The following is a 26,449-nucleotide window of genomic DNA, read 5'->3' on the forward strand; positions in this document are numbered from 1 at the left end:
ATCTTGATTAGAGAATGTGCTTTTATTTTTCAGACAAAGCTTCTAAAAGAACTGCTGAAGCTGTTTCTCACTCTGCTAATAAGAGTAAGTTTCAAAAGCATTTCCTTTATTTTATGATTGAATAAAGCATCCAAATGATGGTGATGTTAGTGTTGTGTAGAATGAATGTCTCAGAAAAATAAACTTTTTATTGTTGATTTAAGCATTTGTTTCAAATAATAAAATAGCTTTTATTGATATGAATCTACAAACATTTTAATTTAAATTCTGTAAGAAGTACTTGAGGCAAAATTATTGAACTATAAGTTAAAAAGTTAATTTACTTTACAGTATGAAATTGCAGTGTTTGTGAATCAAATAAAAGATATTATTGCTATTCAGATGAGTTTGATATTGTTAATTTAAATATTATATGATAAATTTTTAAGATTAGAAATTTGAATATAAAAAAAAGTTGAATTTTATGCATAATACTTACATGAAAGGTTTTATTTTAAAATAATATATTGTTTAAAAAATTAATTCATTTTATTCAATAAGAATAAAAGTTTTTAAACTATTTTTCTTTCATTCAAGAACTCCGTCCTCCTCCAAAGAACTGATATTTATATTTTGCAATATATTTTTTCAAGAGAGAAAAAGCATGTTAGTTCTTCAAAACATAAACTGCTGTACTTTTCGCAAAGATTATAATTTAGGTTGTATAGATTAACATGTTGTTGTTTACTATGATTTCAAATAAAAATTATTTTATATAGGTTTTGAAGAAGGTCCAGAGACACTTGTACAAAATATTCCTTCAGCTTTATCTGAAACCTGTCCTCAAAATATGAGCAATGGCCAAGTTTCAGATGCTAGTGTTCATGAAGATGATAAATCAGAACTAACAGCAGCAACTTTGTCTAGTGAAGCAACTGCTGAGATGGAAGTATCTTCATTAGAAGATAAATCTCAAACTGAAACTCATGTGGAAAAGAAAGGTGATTATATAAATTAAAATTATTCATTTCTCCCACCCTTTCAAAATTAAATAAAACATAACTGTACAGCCTTGTATTAAATAAATGTCTTACCTTAAGTTTATAGGCTAAATGTAATATCAAAATTACTTTTAAAATGGAAATTTTGACAAATAAAGGGAAATTGTGTGCTCATCTGCCTTTTATAATCAATAAAAAAAAATATGTATTCTCCTGTTTAATTGCTTAATACAATTGTCCTTTCTTATTATTTCAACAAGGAATGGTAAGTTAGATAAAGGAATGAAGCTATCTGGTGTGTGATTAGAAGAGAGAGATGGGCAAAAATAAAAAGGCAGTTTTTTTCTTCTTCTTTTTTTTCACCTCTGATCATTTTTAGCTCCTGAAAATGGGAAAGAATAATATATTTTAATACCAAAATTACTGCTAAGTTTGCCAACTTTTAAATGTGAAAAAAAAAGTTGATTCACCTTCTAAACCACCTATAAGGTAAAAGATAAAAAAAAATGGTAATATTTTTTATTATAATCATTTTCACTTGCTAAAGAAAACATTTTAATGTCAAAATTGCTTGGCAGTTTTGAAGTACAAGTTCTTCTCTTCCTTTGCTGCATTATTGTTCTTTCTTTCTGCCCTTAATAAACAGAGAAGGCTTGGCAAGCTCCCAGATTTATCTAATCCTGTTAGAGGAAACCCTAAAAGGCTAAAAAAAAATTTTTTTTACCGTGTCACTTATTTGCTGTAACTCTTCACTTCTTTAACTTCAGTTACATGCTCCTCTTACTGTGCTTAAAGATTACCATTACATCGATTGGTAAAATTTATTTCAAATTTTTATTCTGAAATTATTTATTTAGCAATTTTTATTATAATAATTCTTTTTTGTTGCATTTAGTAATCATCTGATTTTAATTTAAGATAATAGATCTGATAATCTTAAACAAAGCAATTAGAAGCTTAAGAGAACATTAAATTTCTTTTATTATTAATCAAAAAGTTTAAATTTATAATATAATATATAAATATGAAATCATGACAGTTTAAAGTAGTGCAGTCTGTAAAAGATGGTTTGCTTTACATTGATGCTTTTATTTATTTATAACAACATTTTTTTATACTTGTTCTGCCTAACTTTAATTACTTGCAAAATGATGTTTTATGCTGTTTGTCTCCAATTAAATCCAAAATGTGTTTATTATTGTTTTCTGTTTTCATACTAAACAGGAAGGAAATACAATATGTTTTAGATGTAAATTAATTGAAAAATGCTAATGTACACTTATTTAATGCAAAAGGCTGAACAGTTCTTTTATTAAATCGGGTTCTATTCATCTAATCTTGAAAAATCTATTCTAAATATTTATTAATATATTTTATTGTTAGGGACTTTTGCATGCTTTTTATTTTTATGCCTGTTAGACACAAGGTTTAATCCAGTATTATATTCTTTCACCTTTATTTTATACTAACTTCGTTATTCCTTGATAATTTCTAAACTTATTATTAACCAAAAAGTAAAAATTAGTTGATTTTCAGCTGGATTTTGGAGTAAAAGATTTTAATCAAAGTTAATTTAAAAATAAATCTAATATTTAATTGTGTGTTAAACATGCACTGATGTTTTATTATTTTAAGTGGAAAATGCAATATTCTTTATTTAAAGGTTTATTATATATATATTTTTTATTATGGCAGATTCTAATATTTGATTACAGCTTTTTGAATTTTTTTTTTTTTTTTTTTTTTTTAATATAAATCTGAAGTATAAATCTTTGAAGGATTTATTCATTTATTTGTTTTTGTAAATCTGTTTTGTTTCATAGCAAATTGATCAAATATGAGGATTTGCACATTTTAAAGCTTTATTATGAAATTATTTGCATGAATTTTATTTTTAGATTAATATAATATGGTTTTATATTTTGCCATAACTCCATGCCTTTTATTTGATACTTCAAGGTTTTCGAGACTCATTGTATTCTTAAATTTTTGCAGATTATTAATCCATTTCAATGAATGGTATTAAATCATAAATCATGCATGTTACAAGAAATTCATTGCTATTTTATTAAAAAACTTTTTATGTCATTATCTATGTCTGCCATATGTCTTTTCTATGCCATTATGTCTTTTCATAAAATTGTTGAGTGTCTGATGGAACTTCATTTGCAAACCATATATTCTTTCATATGCTATTTTGATTTATGCAATTAAAGTGGATTTACATAATGTTTATGAAAGAATTAACAAAACAGTTTAAAAAGTGGGCACATTATTATCGTACTATTCAGGTAGAATTTTTTAAACAACATAATTCTTAAGATTCTCTTATCACTGAATCAAATTCAACTTTCAAGTCTTTCAACATTTTAAGAGTATATGCATAGCATTCTAGATGTAGATGCATAGGTATATACACTTTAAGAGTACACGCATATCATAATAGGTGCAAGGATGTTTTTGTAAATCAACATTTGAATTTATTTCTATTTTTGTCACACAAATACAAAGAATTAGTAATTTTATATATTACTATAATGACTTGGGAACATTCAGCTATAAGACGACATTGATTTAGCATTTGTCTTTTTGGTATGAAAAAATTTTGCGTTTTTAGATTTTGTAGTGAAATTCATAGCTTGTTCATTGCTAATCATCTTGCATGGTGTGTTAAGGTTTAAATAATTTGCATGGTGTGCTCCCAAACTGTCCGCCACATCCAGCCCTGCCTCTTCTAGAAAGTTTCTGCCTGAGTGATTCTAACAGCAACAGCCAAAGACTATTTATTAGCCATTACTTACTGGAAATATATCAATTTTTTAGAATTCTTCCGGAAGACTAAATACCAAAGACAGACTCCAGGATCTCAGTCGGAATGTTACAATGGACGCAGGATGACTTTTAATGATATAAAATCAATGAAAGAGAGTAAAAGAAGTAGTACTTTAGAAACAAATAAACGAAAGGTAGCATTTTCTGTCAATCCTTGGACAATGACAGCTCCAGCATCAGGACGAAAGAAAAGAATAATCACTAGACGAAATTCTTGGCCCTCAGATTCTCCACGAAAATTAAATCCTAGGAGGAAATATCAACAGCGTTTCAGACATCGAGATTTTCCTGAACCTTTCTGGACTGATACATATGAATGGTTAATAATGCAATATTCTCCCGAACAAATAAAATCTGCTCCATTGGCAAAATTAACAGAATTCGTTGAACACATATCTATAAAGAATATAACCCCTAAAGCTGATTATTCTTATTCATCTTATCTTAAAACTACTTCTGGTAGAGACAAAACAAGCAAAAAATGTCAGACCGCAAAACAATTTGATGTAATTGGATTTTATTTTATCAAAAGTAATAAAGTATCTAATGATCCTAAAAAATACTTAATGAAATTAAAAAAGAGATGTTTAGATGATAGAATAAATTCTAACATAAATACTGAAGATCCTCCTAATTTTATGAATTCAATGACCTTTGAGAACACAACTAAATCTTTACCATGTGAAAAGTCTAAGACTAGTAAAACAAAACACCAAATTTCTTGTTCAGTACCATATGCTATAGCAAATATTGATGAATATATTACTTCTGGTAGTCATTTTAGTAATGATGAAGAGAACTTCAGAATTTTTGAGTCTTCAGAAGAAATATATGTACAGTCAAATGTACCTAGCAGATCTCTCAGACCTTTACAATCCATTAATTTGGATTCATTTGGTGATGTTATGATGGAAACTGCTTTGCCTGATTTTGATAGTTTGGTTTTTGTGAAGCATAAAGCACCTCCTACAATTGTACCATGGAATAAAGAAAATATTAAGATGAATAAAACAGGTTTTCCTAATGCAAAATTTCCAGACTGTGGAGAATATTCTAAAATACCTGTTTTAAGCTCTTCTAAAAAAGTACCTAAAATAACTAATCCTCGTAAACCATTAAACAATAAATTAATTCCTGAAAATAGTATCTCAAAGTTACCTAAAGATATAGATAGCAAAACTCCTGATTTTAATACTGCTCCACAAGATATGCCTGATCCTGTTCCTTCCAAATCAGATAAAACTAGTTCGTCTAAGAAAGAAGTATCGCAGTCCTCCGCATCACAAGGAAGTGGATCCACATCAAGCTCTACTATGCATACAGCTGATATTGGGTCTGAGCCATCTACATCGAGTGAGACAACATCTTCAGGTCAGGGTCACAGTAACAGGTCATATGCTAGACAGTTGCTTGAACATGACATTCATGCCAAAAAAGTTAAAACTCCTAGTAAGGAGGAGGAAACTTCTGAAAGTCAAGAAGAAAAATCTAAAAAGCAAAGTACTCCATCATCTACGAAATCAGAAACAAAAGCACCAAATGAATCAGCAGCTGGAGGCTCTCAGAATGTTATACCTGCAGATGTTGTAGGATTTAGCTTCCTTAAATCTTTAAAGGAACGTGTTGAACTTGAAGATACTGCTAAAGAAACTACATTTCCGGCATCAGCTATAGGATATGCATTTCTCAACAACCTTATTGAACAACAAAGCAGAGTTCAAGAAACTGCTCCTTCTGAAAAGAGTATACCTGCATCTGTTATAGGTCTTTCTTTTCTCAAAAGTTTGGTTGAGGAAGAAAAAAGCCCCAAAGAACAACCAATACCAGCCTCTGTTATTGGGCAAACATTTCTGAAAAATCTGGTTTTGGGTCAGAGTCAACCAGATATGCCTGAAACCATCGTGAAAGAATCAGCCGATTCCCAGTCTATAAATCATCCACCACCTAAGAGTGAAAAGGAACCTATAATACCATCATCTGTTGTTGGTCAAGCATTTTTGAAAACGTTGGTTGATACTTCACAGAGTGTATCAAAATCTGAAGTAATTCCATCTGAAGTTGTTGGGCAAACATTTTTAAAATCTTTGATTGAAGAAGTCAAACCACAAGATCTGCCCTCTTCTAATGTCATCCCAGCTAATGTTCTTGGTCAGTCGTTTTTAAAAAATCTCATCGAGCAGTCACCAGCAGTTCAGACAACTTCAGGCCAAGATAGTTCCAAGGGAGTTATACCTGCAACTGTTCTTGGCCAATCTTTTATTAAAAGTTTAGTTCAGGAAGGAAGTACTAGTGATGTAGAAGCAAAAGAAGAAGCGATTCCAGCAACTGTTGTTGGCCAAACATTTTTAAAGACTCTTTTAGAATCTCCAGTTGTTGAAAGTATGAAATCTGATACTATTGAAGCTGAGAAGCCTATACCGTCTTCTGTTATTGGCCAGACATTTATGAAATCTCTTATTGAGTCTAGTCTTAAAGAAGCACCAACAGCTCAATCTTCTGATTTATCTGCTGATACATCTGTTATTCCAGCTACTGTTGTAGGACAAGCATTTTTGAAAACACTAATTGGAGATTCATCCAAGGAAAGTCAGAGTGAAACATCACAGCCGATTCCTGCTCCTGTTATTGGTCAATCATTCCTGAAATCTTTGATAGATGAACAAGCAAAAAGTCAGGAAGTAATAAAAGAAAAGCCCGTACCTGCTTCTGTCGTTGGCCAGGCATTTTTGAAAACATTAATTGATCAAGATAAAAGCACTGAAAGTCAGACAAGTATTCCTAAGCCAATACCTTCTTCTGTTGTGGGTCAAGCATTTTTGAAAACATTGGTTGAGCAAGAAAAGAAGGTGGAAAGTGAAGCAAGTACTTCTAAAGCAATTCCATCTTCTGTAGTAGGGCAAGCATTTCTAAAAACATTAATTGATCAGACAGAAAGTAAAGAAAGTGAACCTAAGCCAATTCCGTCTACTGTAGTTGGACAAGCATTTCTAAAAACATTAATTGATCAAACAGAAAGTAAAGAAAGTGAACCTAAGCCAATTCCGTCTACTGTAGTTGGACAAGCATTTCTGAAAACATTAATTGATCAAACAGAAAGTAAAGAAAGTGAATCTAAACCAATTCCGTCTACTGTTGTTGGTCAGACATTCCTGAAATCATTATTGGAGACTGGGCAAACTTCAATATCTCCACCTGAAAGTAAACATTCTTCAGCTATTCCATCTACTGTTGTAGGACAGGCATTCTTGAAAACTCTTTTGCAACAGGAAGTACCTTCAAAGACAGAAGAAAGTACCCCCAAACCAATTCCTTCTTCAGTTGTTGGGCAAACCTTTCTGAAAACTTTACTTTCAGAACCACAAGAAGATGCAAGTAGTGCTGAAAAATCTATCCCTGCAGCTGTAGTTGGACAAGCATTTTTGAAAACACTCCTTGATCAAGGAGCTGCAACTGGTCAGAAAGTACTTCAAACTACTCCTACTGTGAAATGTCCTTCTGGAGAATCAGTTGCTTTAAAAGAAGTAGAAAAAGAGAAGATAATACCATCAACAGTACTGGGACAAGCATTTTTGAAAACCATACTACAAGAGACTGTTGAGAAACCTCCACCTGCAGCAACTGTGCCTTTACATGAATCGCCCCTGGAGTTATCATCTGATGCCATACCAGCTTCTGTTGTTGGTTCAATTTTTCTGAAAACACTTGTTGATCAAACTAAAGAAACTGAAAGTCCTCAATCTGAAAAGCAAAAACCATTGCCTGCTAGCGTGATTGGGCAAGCATTTTTGAAAACACTTTGTATGGATGTTGAATCTGCATCTAAACCTACAAGCATTTCTGGAGATCAAGGACTCGCAGGAAATGTGACAGCAATTAGTAAATGCCATGAAAAAGATTCCTTAAATGGTCATAGTCATGATTCCTTTCAAAATGGACATAGTACTGAAATTGCTTCAAGTTCTACATCAGCTCATATGATGGATATTACTTCCCTATCAGAAATAGAAGAACAAAACCCAATCATTCCTCCACCCCCAGAATTTTCAGGCTCTGATATTTCTCAAAATCTCTCTTCTGAAACTCCTGGAACTTCTGCTGATGTTGCTTCAGGAATTATCGGAGAACTTTTGAATTACACTAAAATGATGCATTCAGTTATTGAAAGTATGCAAGATACCTCCCAACCACAATCACCTGCTGCAAAAAAGGAACCAGGCAGTTAAGACAGTTATAGTAGCAATACTGAAGAGAAATACATGTTTTTTGAAATATAAAGTTTTCTTGATTTAAATGAAGTTCTTTAAATATTTGTTAATAATGTATATATGTATATGAGCAAACTATTAGTTTGCTTACAGTTAATTGAATAATTATTAATAAATTTAGTTTTAAAAATAACTTTGAGTACTTTTGTGTATATTGAAGTTTGAATTTTCATATTTCATACAATTTATTCATATTAGACTGAAAGTGAAATTATTTTTATAGATAGTTTTTTCTTATTGTTTAATAATTTACTTCATCAAAAATTCAGGCATTTAAAAAGATTCGTTTTTAAGTAATTGGAAAGTATAAATGAATTCCAAGAAAATATTTACAGCTTTTACTATTGTTTTCTTGTGTATATTTCAAGAGGTAGGTAAAAGTTTTTAAAACCAAACCTTTAATTTTTATTTTACATTATTTTTGAAAAATAAAAAAATCAACTCTTCAACTGAAATGCTAGATTATGGTTCTGAAACAAAATGTTCTGAAATTTAATTTCTATGCATTTGAATAAATATAAAAAAGCTGATGTAGAATATTCTGATTTGTACTTTATTTGTGGTTGGGGTGATAAAATAACTTTGATTTATGGAAGGTACTTTAAATTATTTTGTTTTTCTTTATAACTGTAGCATCTATACGATTCTTACCCAGTTCTTGTTGAATTATCATTCAATTTTAATATTTTACATTTAATATTTAAAATCTTCTATGAAGCCATAATATGCATATCCTGAGCAAAGCTCATCACCTCAAGCTGAGATAAAGTTTCTACTCTCTTGATTTTTGCATATTACATGATCAAATTAGTTTTAAACAATTGTCTGCAACATTTAAGATATTGAAATCTTAAAACTTAATAATTATATATTTTTTTTCTTCTCTGCTCCCTAATGGTATACTGATAATTAATATATCAGTTAGTTTTTTTATGCTCTGAACATTTTGAACCATTCTAATTTCATCAATTTTGAATGCAACTTAATAAACGGAAATTAGAGATCTAACTCTAAGATATTATTCAAAAGTCATTGATGAATTATAACCTGTTTAAAGATGTATAGGTGAATATTTGAAATAATACAAATCCTGAGCTAAATTTGGAAATGCTATCACTATTCTCGCCTGATTAGTTATTTGAAGATTTTTTTTAAAGATTAACTCATTAGTTAAAAGTTGGAAAATAATTAATAAAAAATTGGATGAAAAAAGATATATGAAACTTGCTGTTTGAAGTATAGTGAATTTCATTTAATATTTTCTTGGCTTATTTTTAACTAGCCGCCTTTGGCGACCAGCTGGTTCGCCAATCTTAATACTCGTTAAAATTTTATAATTAAATATTTTATGTAATTTCTACTTTAGTAGCTTCTTCATCAAAATATTTTAAAACTTCAAATTTTGATAGTCATATAATTCACTCATAATATTATAAAGGCCTTCAGTCATAACGTAATATGTATCTCTCTAATTTTCTGTTAGCTCTCGTAGAATTTATGCTTTAAATTAAAGTGGAAAGAATTAATCTGCAATTAATATAATATTATTTTTTACTGAAACAAAGCATTTCTTTATAATATGATTACTGATAACAGAGTCACTGAGCGTTTAAACTTTGAGAACTAAAGAATATCTTTCTTAATTTATGTAATATTTCAAGAATTTGTCAACAAAATTTTCTCAGATTCATCATGAGCAGATCGATTAATAAACAATATTTAATTTTAAATGCACCAAAAACTAAGAAAATAAACAGAAACGTTTAAAATAATCGGTCGAAAACAGATTAAAAAAATACTTCAAAAACGATGTACTTAAAAATTATAAGCATATAAAATATATATATATAACTAACATAAATACTATTTAATTACAAAAGCATACAACTTAACTAAAAATAATTTAAATCAAGTCCGTATCCGTTGAAAATAATTGTCAACAATCAGAACACAATGCGCATGTGTGAATTTCCAACGCCAATTATGGTAACACAAATGCGTTGAATTTTCTACGCCAGTTGGGGTAACGCTATGCAGATTAGAAATTTTGAATTTTCCTTATTCTGTTTTATTTTAATTCAAAAGTACTTCAGAATGAATTTGAAAGATCGATTAATTAACAATGTTTAATTTTAAATGCATCAAACATTAAGAAAATAAACAGAATATCGTTTGAAATAATTGGTAGAAAAATGTAAAGCCTAACCTCATTAGTGTGGGGGAAAAAAACCGAAGCTTTACTCATTTGGCGATGGGAAAATGAAGATTTTCTTGGCGGGAAGTTAGTTTTTAATTAATAATTAAAATTCTAATTAAAAATTCAAAAAAGGGACTCCAGGTGCACATTCCCGATTTCCAAGGTATACATATACCAAGTTTGGTAGCTGTAAGTCAAACGATCTGTCTTGTAGAGCGTCAACACACACACACATTGAGCTTTATTATAAGTATAGATTGAAATTTTTTTCTTCTTTGTAAAAGTGTTTACTGAAATCTGATTTTCTGTTTTTACTGTTTAGTTATCCTGCTCTAAGAAAAACCATTAAACGTTTGTTTTAATCTCTGAATTAATTACTCTCTGAACTGACTTTTGATACATATCTAACATATGTCAGGCTTAAATATTTCTCAACATTATTTTTTTGAAAAAAAAATATAAAAAATACCTTGATTTTTTTTTAAAAAAAATGGTAATTTGCATAATAGCATTTTATACATTCCATATTTGGTATATTAGTTATTCAAATGTTTCAAAAAGGAAAATAAACCACACACAAAAGCCTTTTCTCATAAGTGAAACATATCTTGAAGAGTTGAATGATTTCATTACATTCTTGATTTGCACAGTAATATTTTACAACACAAAATTTACTACTAACTAAAGGGAATATTATTATTAAAGTTTAAATTAATGTTAGAACTTAAGATATAAGCATTACTTGAAATTGAAGCATTAAAACCTGAATGATTGATATCTGCGGAAAAACTTTTTATTCTTGAAGCAAATATATTCTTGTGTCAAATGATGTATTATTAAAAAGAAAAAATTAATTTTTTTTCATTTTCAGAATTTTAATTGTTGAAAAGCTTTTTTAGGTTTTCTGCATTTCACCTATGGAATTCTCTCTGTTGTGTCATTTATTTGTTCTTGTCATATGTAAGGATGTTAACTATTTGAGTAATATTACATATGCATAAAGAAATATGATCTCTCTTTTTTTTTTTTTTTTTTACATTCAAATGATTAAGTATTGCTGTTTACTAAAATTGCTTAATGATTAGAGAATAGATGATTCATATTCATTGATTTTTCATTCACTTTAAAATTTTAGAATAGTTTGTGTTCCCCTTATTTCCTATATTCTAGTGTAGTGCGACGACTTTATTTCTGTAGATTTTTCAATAAATTTATATTCATTTCTTTTAAAGAAATTTCTCAGTGCAGTGAGTAATTCATTTCTTTTATTAATCGTGTAACACTGAACGTCATCTAAAGCAAGAACGATGTATTTCCTTCCTTTGAACTGGAAACATAAATTTCTTAATTTAATTTCTTTAATTATTTTAGATTCTGTGAGGAATTAAATTGAGGTGTGCGATTGCTGTCCACTATAGTGTGTATTTGATATTATTTATATAAGAAGTATCATTGATTCAGTTCATCTATCAAAATGATGGAAACAAAAGATGTATTAACCGAGTCTGCTATAGAATCTGAAGATTTGCTTATGTCTGAAGATGATGTTACTGAAAATGAGGAGCCGAAAACTGTTGCTGTTCTCAGTATAGATTATAATAGTCGTCTTACTACTGATACCTCTTTTATGAATCCAAGTGGCAGTTCAGATTTAAATTTTTATGAAAAGGAAAATAATACAGCTTTTTTCTGTACAAACGATGATGTCCTTGCTGATGCTACTTGTGAAGAGTTAGAACTTTCTGATGAAGATATTCCACATTCTAAATCCCTACAGAAGATAAATCTTGATGATGTATCTTGTTTTGGAATAAATAAATCTATGAATTCTGATTCTACATTTCACCAGTCTTGTACTGTTTTTAAAGATGAATGTCCAACAGATGCTGAATATTTGTCTGAAGATGACAGTGATTTTAAGGCCTTTAACAATTCAACTAATTGTCGGAGGAGATTATCTGGTGGTTTATCTCTTGTGAATAATACACCTGCTGTCCATGATAAACTAAAACAAGGTCCAGTAATTATTGCAAAGTCATTTTCTAACTCAATTTTAATGAAAAATATATCTTTAATATCTGCTGATGAAGAACAGTCACCTTTAATGACTTGTTTAGAGTTTTTAAAATCTGAAATTTCTGATGAAGAATTAACCGATATAGAAGAATATTCACTGAACTCAGATGATGATAAGGAAACTGCTGAAGTACCTATTCATAATTTGTCTGAGATGTCTCTCAATAAGTCTAGATATTGCAATACAACTACTTTTGATAATGCACTTAGGCATGGTGATATGCAGCATTATGGTTCTTTGGAAAATGTTCAAAGAAGATCTTCTATGACTGTGGAATTACTCTCAGAAGAGGAAACTAATGATATAGAAAATGAAAATGAGAATCTTTTGCATAAGCGAAATATTAAAAAACTATCTAATGCTGAAGAATTTGCTAGTGAATGTCTTACAGATGAAGAATCGATTGACTTGGACAATAAAGGTCAGTAGAAGAATGGGGGAAAAAAAGCAAAATTTTAAAATTGTATTCTGTGTTAAGTTTTCTGAAGATAGTGTTATAAATTTTTTAATTAAAAAATGCCAATTGCAATGTTGAAAAAACAAATGGAGTAAGTATTTGGTGTCTATATTAAGATATTTTATTAAATATGAAATCATGGGAAAAAGTATTTAACTTCTTAACTGAAATGATACTAAAATGAATATATGTCTCCCTCTTTATATAAATATAAATGTAATTTTTATAGCTCTTTATATATATATAGTATAATATTATAAAGTATAATTTATATTATATACTTTTTATTTGACTTTTATGGGAGAAACTCGTTTAATGTGTCTGAATGGCTTCATGATTTGTAAATATGAGTTTTTAAGTACATATTTAATGAATTGAGTTTTTAAGTAAATATTTAATGAATTGAGTTTTTAAGTAAATATTTAATGAATTACATTAAATTATATGTCATATTGTATAATTTTTTTTTAATTATTGCTTTTTTCCCCATGATATTACATTTCAGATCTTGTGTTTGTGAAATTAAAGGCAAGTATTTTCTTTCTTTATACCTTATATTTAAGATTTTTTTAAAAAATTGTATATAATTCTATTCTCTAGAATGGACTGAAACTGATGAATCTGGCTGTGTGAGACAAGTTACAGTAGTCAAAACTGAAACTTCAATAAATTTTGAAGGTGATGGTGAGTTTTTAATAGCATGCTCTCTGCAGCATTTGTGTATTCATTTATATATTTTTTTTAGTTCAAATATTTTTATTTGCACTTTATTTTGGCATGATATTTAGTTGATGTGATTTATTATGTTGGTCATGAGTAGAAATATATTTATTTAAAAGCAAGGCATTAGAATATTTTTATTGTCATTATTTGTACTTTTTGTGTCTTAAAGCATTTTATTTCTTTTGTTTTTATGGAAATTTTTTTCTTTTCAAAACAGTTTCTGAATAAAACTGTATAAGATAACTGAGACAGTAAAAAAAATATAATACAAAATACAAAATTGTTCGGTTATAGTATTCATTTTATTTGCTTTTGGTCATTAATGATGACTTATTTTTCATTTTTTAGAGAAAATTTTAAATTTGTAGAAAAAATTTAAAAAGAATTTATAAAAGAATAATCTCTTATCACTTTTAAATAATAAGTACTTGCATTCATTTAATAGATTGATTATAGAGACAAACTGTATCATTTATAACTTTTTTATTTGGAAAAGTTTCGACAATTATGCTTGTTTTATTTAGAATGCTTATTTCAATGTTTGGATTGCTATGCCAACAAAAAGAATGCAATATATATATTTTTATTATTATTTATGAATTTCAGATATGTTACAAATTGCAGAATTATGCAATTGATGCCTGTATTTTTTTTTTCAGTTCTATATTAAAGCACATGTGTCTTACTAGAGTATTTTAATTATGTTTTACAAAATTGATCTTGATACTCTGGGAAAATATTGTTCTGCATGGTAAATTTACAATTGTGTAAAAAAGAGTTTGCATGATTAAATATTATATGTGTTATTATTTTCAAAGTTTTATTGATAAAAATTTGCATGGTCGTATGAATTCTGTTTCTGAATGGAAAACTGCAAGTCAGGAGGTATATTTGATATCATTATGACAGTGGTTACATATTTTAGTTCATTTTTGCTGCATGGAAATGCTAGCACAAACAAAAGCTTGTGTGCACATACTCATTCTGTAAATTGACTTTTTTTCCATCAAAATATGTATGCTCCTAAAACCAGATGCTGTCAAGTCACTAAGGAAGGTACCTGAGAAGAATGGATCTGACTCAGAGAGGAAGAGTTCCACAGATTCGGAGCAAGATGACTTGAGCTTCACTGAAAAAAAAAGTTATTTTCAGAGACTTTCCCTGACAACTGACTCATTGCCATCTACTGACAAGTGGACTCGTGATGTATCTCTAGATGATTTGCCTATGGCTGAAGGAGAGATAGTACAGGAACAAATTAGCTTTGAAGACAAATTAAAAATGTTTGAGCCTGATGAGGGTAATCGAAAGAAAATTCAGAAAAGAGAGAAACAAGAGCAACCTACTGTGTACCATTATGATTTTACAAAAGGCTGCAAAGTTAAACCTGTTGCTACAGAATATGTTGTCTCAGAACTGGAGAAAGCTGAAGAAATTGTAAAACAAGTGAGTGAGGAAATTAGTGTTGAAGAAAACCGCCTGAATGATTCTATGTTTAATGTAGGTGATAAAGTGGAGCCTGATTTGAATTCAGCTATCACTTTGGAGAAGGTTGAACAAGAAGTGTATTCTCTCTTGGCTGAAGTAGACAAAGAAGAAAAAGAACTATCAAAAAGCTCAGATATAATAGATGATGTTACTTCTCCCATTAGCTCTTTGGGTGTGGGTAAAATTAAGGGAGATGAATCTATTGAGTTTGAGACAGAAAAGAAGGAAAAAGCAATTCTTGATTTAGAACATTTAGAGATGGTTGCAACATTAAGTACTGAAAGAATTGTAGCAGAAGATAATTCTGAGCCAGATATCGAAGTTGAGGGTGAGGAATTGTACTTATATTGCTCATTGCAAAGTTTTTTTAAAATTTATTTTGTTTATGAATTCTAATATTTTTAAACTGTCACTCTTTGAATTGAATATAATTTTTAGCTTTTATGATTGATAATTTTTCTCAAATGAATCAGTTTGGAAAAGCAGCAAACTTTCAAAGGTGCTAATTTTGTGAAATTCAATGATAAAAGGAATTGGATACCAAAAAATAATAATAAAAATGGCAACATAAACAAAAATATTAATGCATATTTCTACATTTTATATAAAGTTATTAAAAGATGAAATTAAATATTTGAAATTGCATATTAAATTGTATATAATAAAAATAAAGTATGACTTAAAATTTGATAATTTATGGAAAAATATAAATGATACTAGTAATCACGCAAAACATTGAAAGGTTGTTGCATTATTCATCAAGTAATGTTACTATTTTCATGAATTTTTTACAGAATGTTATATATTTTTTGCATTTGGATTAGTTGGTATTTTCATTAGTTTAATAAAATTTTCTATCAAATTAACTCAAATTCATTTAGGGAAATAGATTTTGTGTAACAAATAATCTTTTATAAAGTTCTTAGAGAAGATAAAATATAAATAAGTATTTTTTTAATGCTGTGTTAAGGAGTTAATTTAGTTTACAAAATGAAAGTTAAATTTAATTATTTGTGGGGAGTAAATTTAGCATTATAAAACTTTGCATTACAAACTAGCAGTAAGAATTTTATGCATTAATTTCTGTAATAAAATTGATATAGAATTCAATAAAATAATTGTTTTCATTTAAAATATTTCTTTTCTGTTTTCAATAATTATTCTATAATTACATTATTTTATTGAGTATTGATTTATTTTGGTGTTTTGCATCACACATCCTATATCAGTGGTAAATTTGATGAACATTACTTTCTAATGCTCATTTATTATTATGGAGGGATTTAATCCATAATTTTTTTTTAAAGAAAGCCTTCTTAATTTCCAAAAGTAATTATAATTTTTGTAAATTTGATTCACATTTAGTTACTTAAATTAGTTTATCCTTTTGATGTGTGCTTTAAAATAAATTTTAATGAGATTGCATTATCTTTAGAAAGATATTTAGATTCTTAAAAAATTTAAATGTTTGAAAGCTAATTTATTTTGATTAATATTAATTTAAGCTACTAGTGGTATTTTAATTAAAATATATTAGTAATTATTATAGACTATAATTAATCATGTAAATATCTGTAATGATGGAACATTTTAAATTTGCACCTATTGACATTAACATGCATTAAAAAAATCCATAGAGTAATTTTATTTAAGTTTTCCTTATCAACATTTATTTGATTTCAGTTCCTACTGTTTACTTTTTGAATATTATTTACCACTTTTTTTATGTAGTAAAAAAATAAATTATTTTTTATCTTAGTTTTTTAAAATTATTTTTTTTGTTTGCAAATAAAAAGATAGTAAAATTGGTATTTTAACTCAGGATTTATTCATAATATCCCTATTTCTATTCATTCAAAATATTTAGGAACAAAATGGTTTTGCATTCGTCATTAGTAACCAATATCATGCCTTTTATTTTTTAATATAATTTTACTTGATAATCCATTAAAATCCACTAAAATTTTGATGTGCTCAATTGTATGCAGATTAATAGAAATATTTTGTTTTTATCCTTTAGTTATTATTATTATTGTGAACTTATGATATTAGTTTGTTGTCATTCTTCAGCTTCTAAATTTATTCAGATTACATATAGTCTTTGACATTATGCTAATTGTGGTGTATCTTTTAGTGGTATTTCTATTCATTAACTTGAATTGATTTTTTTAATGTGCTTTTCAAAAATGGAAACTTTGTTTTAAACACAAAATTTTTTATTTCGATAAATGATGCTTTAAGCCAAATACTGGATATTTTTTGGATATTTTGCACATTAACATTTGAGTTTAGTATAAGTTTAAGGTTGGCATATAATCAGTTATTTACATGATTAGTTTTTTTATAGATTGTGATATAGATTATTATAAATAAGTTCAGCTATATTGCTGTTATTTGCTTTTTGACTGATCAATAAATTTCTACTGAGCCCAAGAATTTGTTTTTATTTTGCAATAGTTTTGAATTCACCTCTCTTATGTAAGTTTAAATTCATGTTGGAATTTTAACTTACAGAAGTTCTGTTTAACAGTTCTAACTCAGTTACTTAGTAAATCAATGTACATTAAGTCTAAAAATAAGGAAAGAAATGCCCCAAAACTCAAATTGAAAATACATTTATTTGTTTATTTCTTAAAGTTATATAATATCTTTTTATATACATTGTGTTCAGTGTTCTGCAGTGGATAGGAAATTTTTTATCAACTTCTGAGCTGAAATTCCTTTCATAGTTTTTAAGCGTTTAAATTTTAAATTAAGCGCTTTTCTACAGTTGGATTTGAAATAAATATTTGGCTTCTATATTGTGGGGGGGGGAGTTCCTTAATACAAGAACTTTTATGGTTAATCCAAATTCTTGCATTTTGCTTTATTTATTGAACATTCAGTTACATTCTGAATTATCAACTTAAATTGTTAAAAAAACAAAATTTGAGAACCTTTGAAAATGCAGCTGAAATTCAGGTCTTAAAAGTTCATTAATCTTTTTTTTTTAGTACTATCTTTAATTTACTTATTTTCAGTTTTTTTTTTATATTAGGAATAAAATGTTTGAAACTTTAAAATCTAAAAAATTATAATAATGATTTTCATCTCTTAACTCAAGAGGACAGAAGAAAAAATAATTTGTATAAATTTAATTCAGGGAAAAATAAGAGATCAATTTGTTGTTTAGTTTTTGATTATCTAGCACTAACATTTATAAATAAAGCAAGCAATTCTCGCCAATATTGCTAATCATTTATGGAAAAATATTTTTTTATTGAAATCTTCATTTAGAATACTTCGTCGTTTTTTGGAACTTTATCTGCTTGCTGTTTTATTAGAATTTAAATTTGATCATTTAAATTATGATATTTTGTTTAAAATAATATGCAATGGGGAAAAGTTTTATTTTCTTGCAATATTATGATGCATCACCTTGTGGGAATTTCAAAGTTCTCATAAATTTTATATTTAGGAATCATAATTCTGATATAATTCAATTGAAAGATGCTTGAAATTATGAAATTATTGCTTGAAAGTGAAATGATCTTTTTTTAAAAAATTCAAATGAAGGTGATGGAGCTTTTACAATGAAATTTTATGCCAGAGATTACGAGAAAATGGATTTCTAAGGTTCAGTTTCTTCTGGTTACTTCTTATAGGGAGAGGTATTGCCTCTAAAAAATTTATGAAAAAGTATCAAGAACAAATTGCTCAAGATCCAATAAGCAACAAGTCCACTTTTATTTTAATAATTTGTGGATTTCCACTATTTCGAATAAAATTTCAGCTATATTTAATTTTTGTTAATTATTTATATAATTTATTGCAAAGTTTTTTAAAACCAGTTATTTTGGATACCCCTTCAATCTTTTGAAAAATAGGGCAATAATTTGTTTCACCTTTTTAGAAATTTATTGACCAGCCATTAGCACACAGTTGCCTACATTTATTCTTGAAATTTGCACTACTATTTTTAAACACATAATTTACATTTAACTTGTGCAAATTTTAAATTTATTGTAGATATATATTTTTCATTGTGGATTCACTTTATCTTTACCATTTTTTTTTTTTTTTTAAGTTTACATTTATTTTCTATAAGCTACTTATTTGTTCCTCTTTGTTTCCATTTTATATATAATTACAAGATATTTGTGGATTGAAGACTAAATAAATTCTACATGCTTTTTTTCCCCCAAGATTATTTAATTTCATTTTTTATTTATTTTTTAATCTTAAAGATAGTTCTTATTGCTAAAAAATAGCAATTAGATTCATAATGAATGCTTTAATATGTCTGTTGGGAAATTTTCAATTTAATTTTAAACCTTAAGAAAAATAGCTTAAAACCAATATAATTTTACAAAAAAGATTATCTCTCAGATTAGGAAAGATATTAATTAAACATGTAGATTGAATCGCTTTATTTTATAATTTAACACGTTATGAATAAATGTTATTATCAATTAAATTCTTTCATATTATCATTTTCATGTAATATTTCCAAAAAGTTGATTAACTGCATCCTTTATTATTTATTTATTTAATTTATGAATAAATATTTCTTTTCAGAACTAAAGTGATCTATTGATTTGCTTATGAGCCAATTAAAATTATTTCAGCTGCCTAGTTAAAGCTTCATAGTAAATTTAGAAAAATATAGGTTCACAATTTTAATTTTTTGCCATTAACTGTTAAGCATCTTAACTATTTTTATATCAAATGTAATTTTTATAGTTTTTTAGGAAGGCTGCTATACTATTATAGCATTGTAATGCAAAACCTGCTCATAAATGTTTTGCATTTTTTCTCCCTTTTTTTAATATATCAATATCTGAGACATGCGTGTTTGTTTTTCAGTAACATTCATAAGAAATTTGTGTTCTTTTTTATTTATTTATTGTTATCTTTTTTTTTTCTTTTTTTCCCCCCCAAAGTTGTTTTTAGATATTACCTTAAATATGTTGCACAGTTGTTATTTTTATCATACTTCCCATATTTTACAATACTGAATCTTTTTGAATGTAGTAAATCTTAGTGAAAATAATTTGACATTTTTATATATTATGTGATTTTTTTATAGCTAAAAAAATCACATCTATTAATTTTAAAATATATCATTAATTTTTAAAATTTGTCACATTTTTAAAAAATATTTGCCATAAATTTATTTTAAAATATTCTTTAATATGTCTATATAAAATTTTCTAATGAAATTTTTAATTAATGGATTCTGATTTTTTTTAAATGGGAAGTTTGGATTTTTGTTTGAAATTTATATTATTATTGATTATCATTAAATTATTGTGAATTCTTATGAAAATTTTATTTGGTTTTGTTTTTTTGTTTTGTGGACAGAATCTACTTTTCTTTATAATCTGATTTAGTATCTTGTGTTGTTATTTTTTTCGTGGAATGTATTATTAAATATATTTTCTTTTCTTTAAGCCAGCATCTTGATATTTAATTGCTCTTTAATTTTTATTTTTATGGTGTGTAAAGAATGTCTATAATTTGTGAAATATGTTTTATTTTGTTTGATTTTGATTAAAAGTATCTGTGTATCGTTTCTCTCTTCTCTTCTCTTCTACCTTTTGTTGATCATAAGATATTTTTCTATCAATGTGCACGCAAACTTTGAAACTTTCTGAAAGTACAGTATTTATTAACATGTCTCAGATTATTTTTGTAAATTGATGAAAAATTTGTTTGTGTCGTATAATTCTTCTGTTTAATTTTATCTAGTTTTAATTTTTCTGTGCATGATTCATAGTCTCTGTTTATAGTCTTCTAGATTGCAGGATTTCTTTCGTTTTGGATGCAGCATGCTTCTTACTACTAGATTTGTTTGGCACATGCTTCTCTATCCTGTCTTTGAAAACGCATGCAGTGAAATTTTTTGCAAAATTTTTCTTACTAACTTATATTTACTACAAATTTTAGAGAAAGCAACACCAGCACAAGTTCATCCTGTTGAAGAAACATCTTCTATAGAAATGCTTGAACCTAGAAATTTGGATCAGATCAAAGACACCCATGTATATTCTGAATATGAAGATGAAACTTTCAGAAAAATGAGCGTCGAATTATGTAGGAAGGACGAATTGCATGAAGCTATAAAACTGGACGAAGACGACAGCTTCGAGGGTAGACCAGGTGGAGACAGGCCATCAAACCTTGCAACAATTTCCTCTGTGGTTGATAACCTTATCAAGTCAGAGATTCTACAAGAGGAAATAGACCAATCAATTGAAGAAAGCCCTCTCGAAGTGAAACAAATTGTTGAAGACCTACAGAAAATTTCTGATTCTGAAGATCATAAATGTAATGTTTATAAGCAAATCAGAACTGAAATTTTCTCACAAGAATTGGGGGCCGATATTGAAAGTGGTTCTCCTGAAAGGAAGGAGCTGGGAGCTTTTTCTTTGAAAAAGTCTGATAGTCTCAGTGATATTTCAGGAGAAAAACTTGAACATGAACCATCTGCTTCTTCTGAATATGGAATTAAGGATGCATTTGATGACACAGATTCATGCCCACGTGCGTTTCGTAAATCAATATCGCCCCAGATTTCGGAAGATAGTTGTGGGCCTACTGATGACATTTCTTCAGAAGGTGTAGTGGTTGAACCTGATGAGCACTTAGTGGATTACGATGAAGCAAAAGATGAGCATTCTCTAACTGAGCAACTCCAAGCCCTTGCGTCTGATTCTAAAAATTTGATAATTGACCCTTTGCTGCAATCATTAGATTTCGGAACTCAAGAATTTGAACACATATCATCTGGAATGAGCAGTAGCTTATCCGATTTAGAAGTTCATCGCAGAGCTAAAGATATAACTTATTCTAGGCATGATAAAAAAGAGATTAGATCATTGAAATCTACCAAACAGGTATCTACTATCGAAGAACATTCCTCTATTGAATCTTGTGATTCTTCTCAAGATTTAGGATTGCATGATCTTCCTGAAAAGTATGACCCTAAAAATGATTCAGATGAAGACGATGATAATGATGAAGATGGCAAAGGAATGGTTGTCATAAAAACATGCGACGTTGTGAAAGATGGTGATTTAAAACGAGCTTCTGAAGATATAGAGCAAAAAACTTCTCCCGAAGATGAGAAATTGTCTGGTTTGCCAACAGATTCTGATCTTGAACCGAATTTATTGCAAAGGCATTCAGATAGCACTCCGGAAACTTCTAAAATGTCCAGGTCGGATAGTAAATCTTCTCATAGTAAGAAAAGTGATTCAGATGCAGAGGGATCTAAAATTGATAGTGCTGGAGAGTCATCTGGGAAACGAAAAGAAGAATCTTGTTCTAGTTCTGGAGATACTGAAAGTCCATATTATTCAGTTGAAACTTCCGATAGTGGACGAACGCCACGAAGTACACCTGCTGCTAGCCGACCTTGTTCATCTGAATTTGATATTAACGTTTTTAGTGGCCACGGATCAGAATATGAAACATGCGTAACATCTCAAGAGGCATCAGGTGAAGCTTCTGGATCTTATGCAACTGCAGTTTCATCACAAGAAATATCATATGCAACGGCATGCTCATCATTTAGCCACAGCTCTAGGGAATCTGCTTATTCTGTAGACTCCGAGAGTTCTGGTCATCTTGCTAGCGTAGAAGTTTCATCTGAAGCCAGTGAAACTCTTGTACCGTCTGCACAAGAAATGGAATTGGAATTTGCGCCAGATTTGGAAATGCCAGTTTTAGATGAAGAGCCTGCTGTAGACGATTCAGTTAGAGAACCTTATGATATGGATATTCCCGAAGCAATAATTAGAGGGGGTATAGAAATGCCTTTCATGACAAGTTGGGATTTCACTGAACCTGCTGAAAATGAAAAAATGAAACAACTACCTCAGCAGTGGAAGTGGCAATTCGCTGCAGAATCTGAAGTTTCTGACAAATTTGAAGTTCTTGAAAGTGATGATACTGTTGAAGACTCTAAATTTATTAAAGCTTCTGTTGCTGACACGCAACAGGACAATTCTTGTGCCAATAAAGCAAAGAGTGAAGATACAAAACATTTTTACCCACAAGTAGGTAGTTCGTCTTCTCATAGTGGACCATTTCATAGAAGGTCTGTTAGTTCTGTTGTTGATATAATTCCTGATAAAGAGCATATCGAACCAATTCCCATACCATTAGAAGAAGAGCAGCTTTCTGTATCTGAAAGTTCTGCAACTCACAGTGAACAAACTTGGCAGACATCTAGTATAGATACTGCAGTTCAGCTTTCTTCTTCCCATGCTCCAGCAAGTGATGCATCCAACATTCTGCTGGATTCATTTCAAGAAACGCCCCCTGAAAAAGAGCTTACCGCGGAATTGGATCATTCTTCTAATCAAGATTCTTCTTACTTGCAGCTAAATGGTCCAATCGAAGTTGATTATAATCCAGATTATGACAATCCTGATGCAGATTCAGAGCTTAATCAGAACCAGTCATCAAATGCTTATGAAGCTGAAGGATTGCAATTTGATCTGGAAATGGAGGGTGCATCAGCTATCAACAGTAATGCAGGGGAATCTCCTTCCAATGTTCATGCAGATTCTGAAAACGTCCAGTTTGAACTTGGGAGCAATCAGAGTTTGATAGTTGATAATCAGTGTGCGCAATTATCAGGTGATTATGAGTCGCCAAGCACTGTAGATGCTGATAAACCTGAAGCACAGCAACAGCAATCCTTAAGTTTTAGAAACTATGAGCTTCGAGAGTCAGAATCCCGTGTGTGTTCAGATCTTACTAGTTATCTACCCGAAAGTGATCAATGTGAGTTATTGCCTGAAGGAATGGAATCATTACCTCCTAGTTTTGAAAGTGAAATTAATATTCCATGTGCCGAATCTGTTAGTAGTAGTGAAGGAGTATCAAATCTAGAAACAAGATCAAATCTATTATCCGATCTGGTAAATGCCGATTCTCTTGAAAAAGCTGACGCTGTTGATACATCTCCTGAAGATGAGCGTTATGATTACAAATCTATGAAACCTATCACTAAATCGCCCAAAGAAGAAAATTCTGACATTTTAAATCCAGAATCAGATTACGCATCTCAACAATTTGCTTCAAAATATGATGAAGTACCTGGAACAGATTTATATACGCATCAGGAAGAAGAAGAATTTGATATAAGAGAAACATATCTTAGTCCTATTCCCTCAGTTGAGGAGGATAAACAGAGTACTCCTAGTTCCGAGGCATTTCATGGTAGACGATTTTTTCCTAGAAGTAGCGATACTTCTGCTGCATCCTCACTTCAAGAATTTGAGAGGCTTGAAGCAGAGATAGCTGCTGGAAGAATCAGCCGTTCATCTATTGATTCTAGTGAGAAAGTAGTTGTTACAAAAAGTGGTGAGCACGATGATGTATCCATGTCTTCCTTGACTGAGTTTGAAAAACTTGAAAAAGAATGTACCGAAGCAATAATTGATAATAAAACTGCTGCTGAAGATATAATGATGTTATCCGAAATAGAGGAAGGGCTCGAAAGCCAATGTTCGGATGTCATTGAAATTTTACATGAATCATTACACGAAGGTTCTGACTCTTCCGAGTATGAGCGTCGAAGAGTCGATATAGAAGAAATAATTAAAGTCGCGCAGGTCAATGTAGAAAGGTTTCAGGAAGAAACTGTATCAGAAGGTGCTACTTCTGAAGAATGCACCACAGTGCTTGTAAAAGTTTTATCCGACGCTCAGGATTCATCAGAATTAACAAAAGGATCGAGCAAAGAGGATGGTAACACTGATTTTGAGGAATCTGAAAATTTACCTCTCACTTTAGAAAATGATAGCACTACTGGCGGTCATGACTCAAGTTCTAGTGGTGAGAAATTTTGTGGGAATGAGAAATTAGACTGTATGGTATCCAGCACAGATTCAATGGATCCTAGTAGCTCTACGGCGACGCACGCCACTTACCAGTTCGAAACCGACTCTGTTATGTCATCGAGCCTCAATAGTGCTCAGGCTTCTGGTGAAGAGTGCACTATGGTCTCCAGCACTGACACTTTAGAGCCGGAACCTAAAATAACCTATTCTCATGGTGATTCAGAGACTGAAGAAAAAACTCATCTTTGCAGTAGAACTGAGGAAACCATAGCTCTTAGCAGTAAAGGAGCTTTAGAGTACAAGTTGAAAGAATTGCAAAGTACTAACGGAGCAAAACAGCAAATGGAGATGTTTCTTTCAAAATTAACTGATGAATCTGTATTGATGGATGATTTTGCTTCTCATTCATTTCCAGATATTCTTGATGAATCGGAACAGCAAACAGCACCTGACGATTTTACACAGACCTTTGAAGCCGCCCATGGAGTTAGTTCGTCAGGTAGTTGAAACAGTTGTGCACCACATATGTTGTAAAGAAAATGATTACATGCATTGGACGCTGGATGTTTTGTGTTCAAACTTGATATAATGCTTGATTGCTTTTTAGTTCAACTGCAACCTTTATTCTCCCTAGCAGTCTCCTGCAAAGCTTGCTCTGTTTTATCTATTCATTTATGCATGCTTTTTTCCCTCTGTAAATTTTATTCGGAAAAAAAATTAAACGACATTTTTATTTTTTATACTCCAATTATTGTATGGAATGAAATGCGTCATATGTTTTTATTATTTCGTTTTTTAAATTCTAAAATCAAAGCATTGTTAGTTTTATTTTTATTTTTAAGTGTCATGCAAGATATGCAAAAATTGTGTGAAAATGTCCCCACCTTTTTTCTGTGAAATGTGTCACGTTTCTGGTTATTTACTTATTGTGTATTCGATGCACATTTTTTCATTTTTAAATGCTGTATTTTAAAAGGTTTTATAATAAGTAAATATATATATGTCATAAAGATAATGCCTTGCTTTTATCGTTTTGCATGTTTTAGTTTTCGATGTTTTAGAATCTTTTATTATTTATTGTTTTATTATTTTTCTGTGTAAATGTTGCAAGTATGAGAATTTGTGCTTCTCTTACAACAGTAAAATCTGTATAATTTCGGAAATTGTGTTCCCTTAAAAGCTTCCCCTTAAATTCAATTTTGTTGTAAGAAAAGAAACAGAATTCGTTTGTCTGTACAATGCATTTTACAAGTGATATTTGCAAGATTGTGTCAGGCCGTTAAATGTCGTGTTCTGTAAATATTGTCATTTTTTAAAACTTTTGTTGTATATATATATATGCACTGCATTATTTTATTTGTGCAAGCATTTGTATGAGTTAAGTGTAAAAGCATGTTTTATAATAAATGATCTATTTAGTTTACTCCTAAAATTTAGTCTTTCTAAAGCACTTTAATCCCATATTGAAGAGATATTTTTTTTTTTTTGATAATTTCTAATAAAAAATACTATATTCTTTTGAATGGGAAATCAGAGCATTGCTTGAGGAAGAAAACACCCTTGAAATATAGTCAATTTCCCACCAAGCTATTTT

The 26,449-nt window shown here is 29.4% G+C and overlaps 1 protein-coding gene across 14 annotated transcripts in view; it reads left to right on the forward strand.

The window, feature by feature from the left end:
* Positions 1-26,449, forward strand: part of LOC129981785 (ankyrin-1-like) — a 187,332-nt gene that overhangs the window by 156,471 nt on the left and 4,412 nt on the right. For 11 of the 14 annotated variants that reach the window (XM_056092795.1, XM_056092791.1, XM_056092801.1 and 8 more), the window contains 5 exons: positions 34-84; positions 759-980; positions 13,409-13,492; positions 14,565-15,347; positions 20,948-25,354. In XM_056092795.1, coding sequence (XP_055948770.1) covers positions 34-84; positions 759-980; positions 13,409-13,492; positions 14,565-15,347; positions 20,948-25,354 — 5,547 coding nt within the window. Of the gene's footprint in view, positions 1-33; positions 85-758; positions 981-3,803; positions 8,211-13,408; positions 13,493-14,564; positions 15,348-20,947; positions 25,355-26,449 lie in introns of those variants that run through there. The other 3 variants (XM_056092792.1, XM_056092803.1, XM_056092804.1) reach the window with 3 other exon arrangements.

The sequence above is a fragment of the Argiope bruennichi genome, chromosome 8, assembly GCF_947563725.1.
Source record: "Argiope bruennichi chromosome 8, qqArgBrue1.1, whole genome shotgun sequence".
NCBI classification, from domain to species: domain Eukaryota; kingdom Metazoa; phylum Arthropoda; class Arachnida; order Araneae; family Araneidae; genus Argiope; species Argiope bruennichi.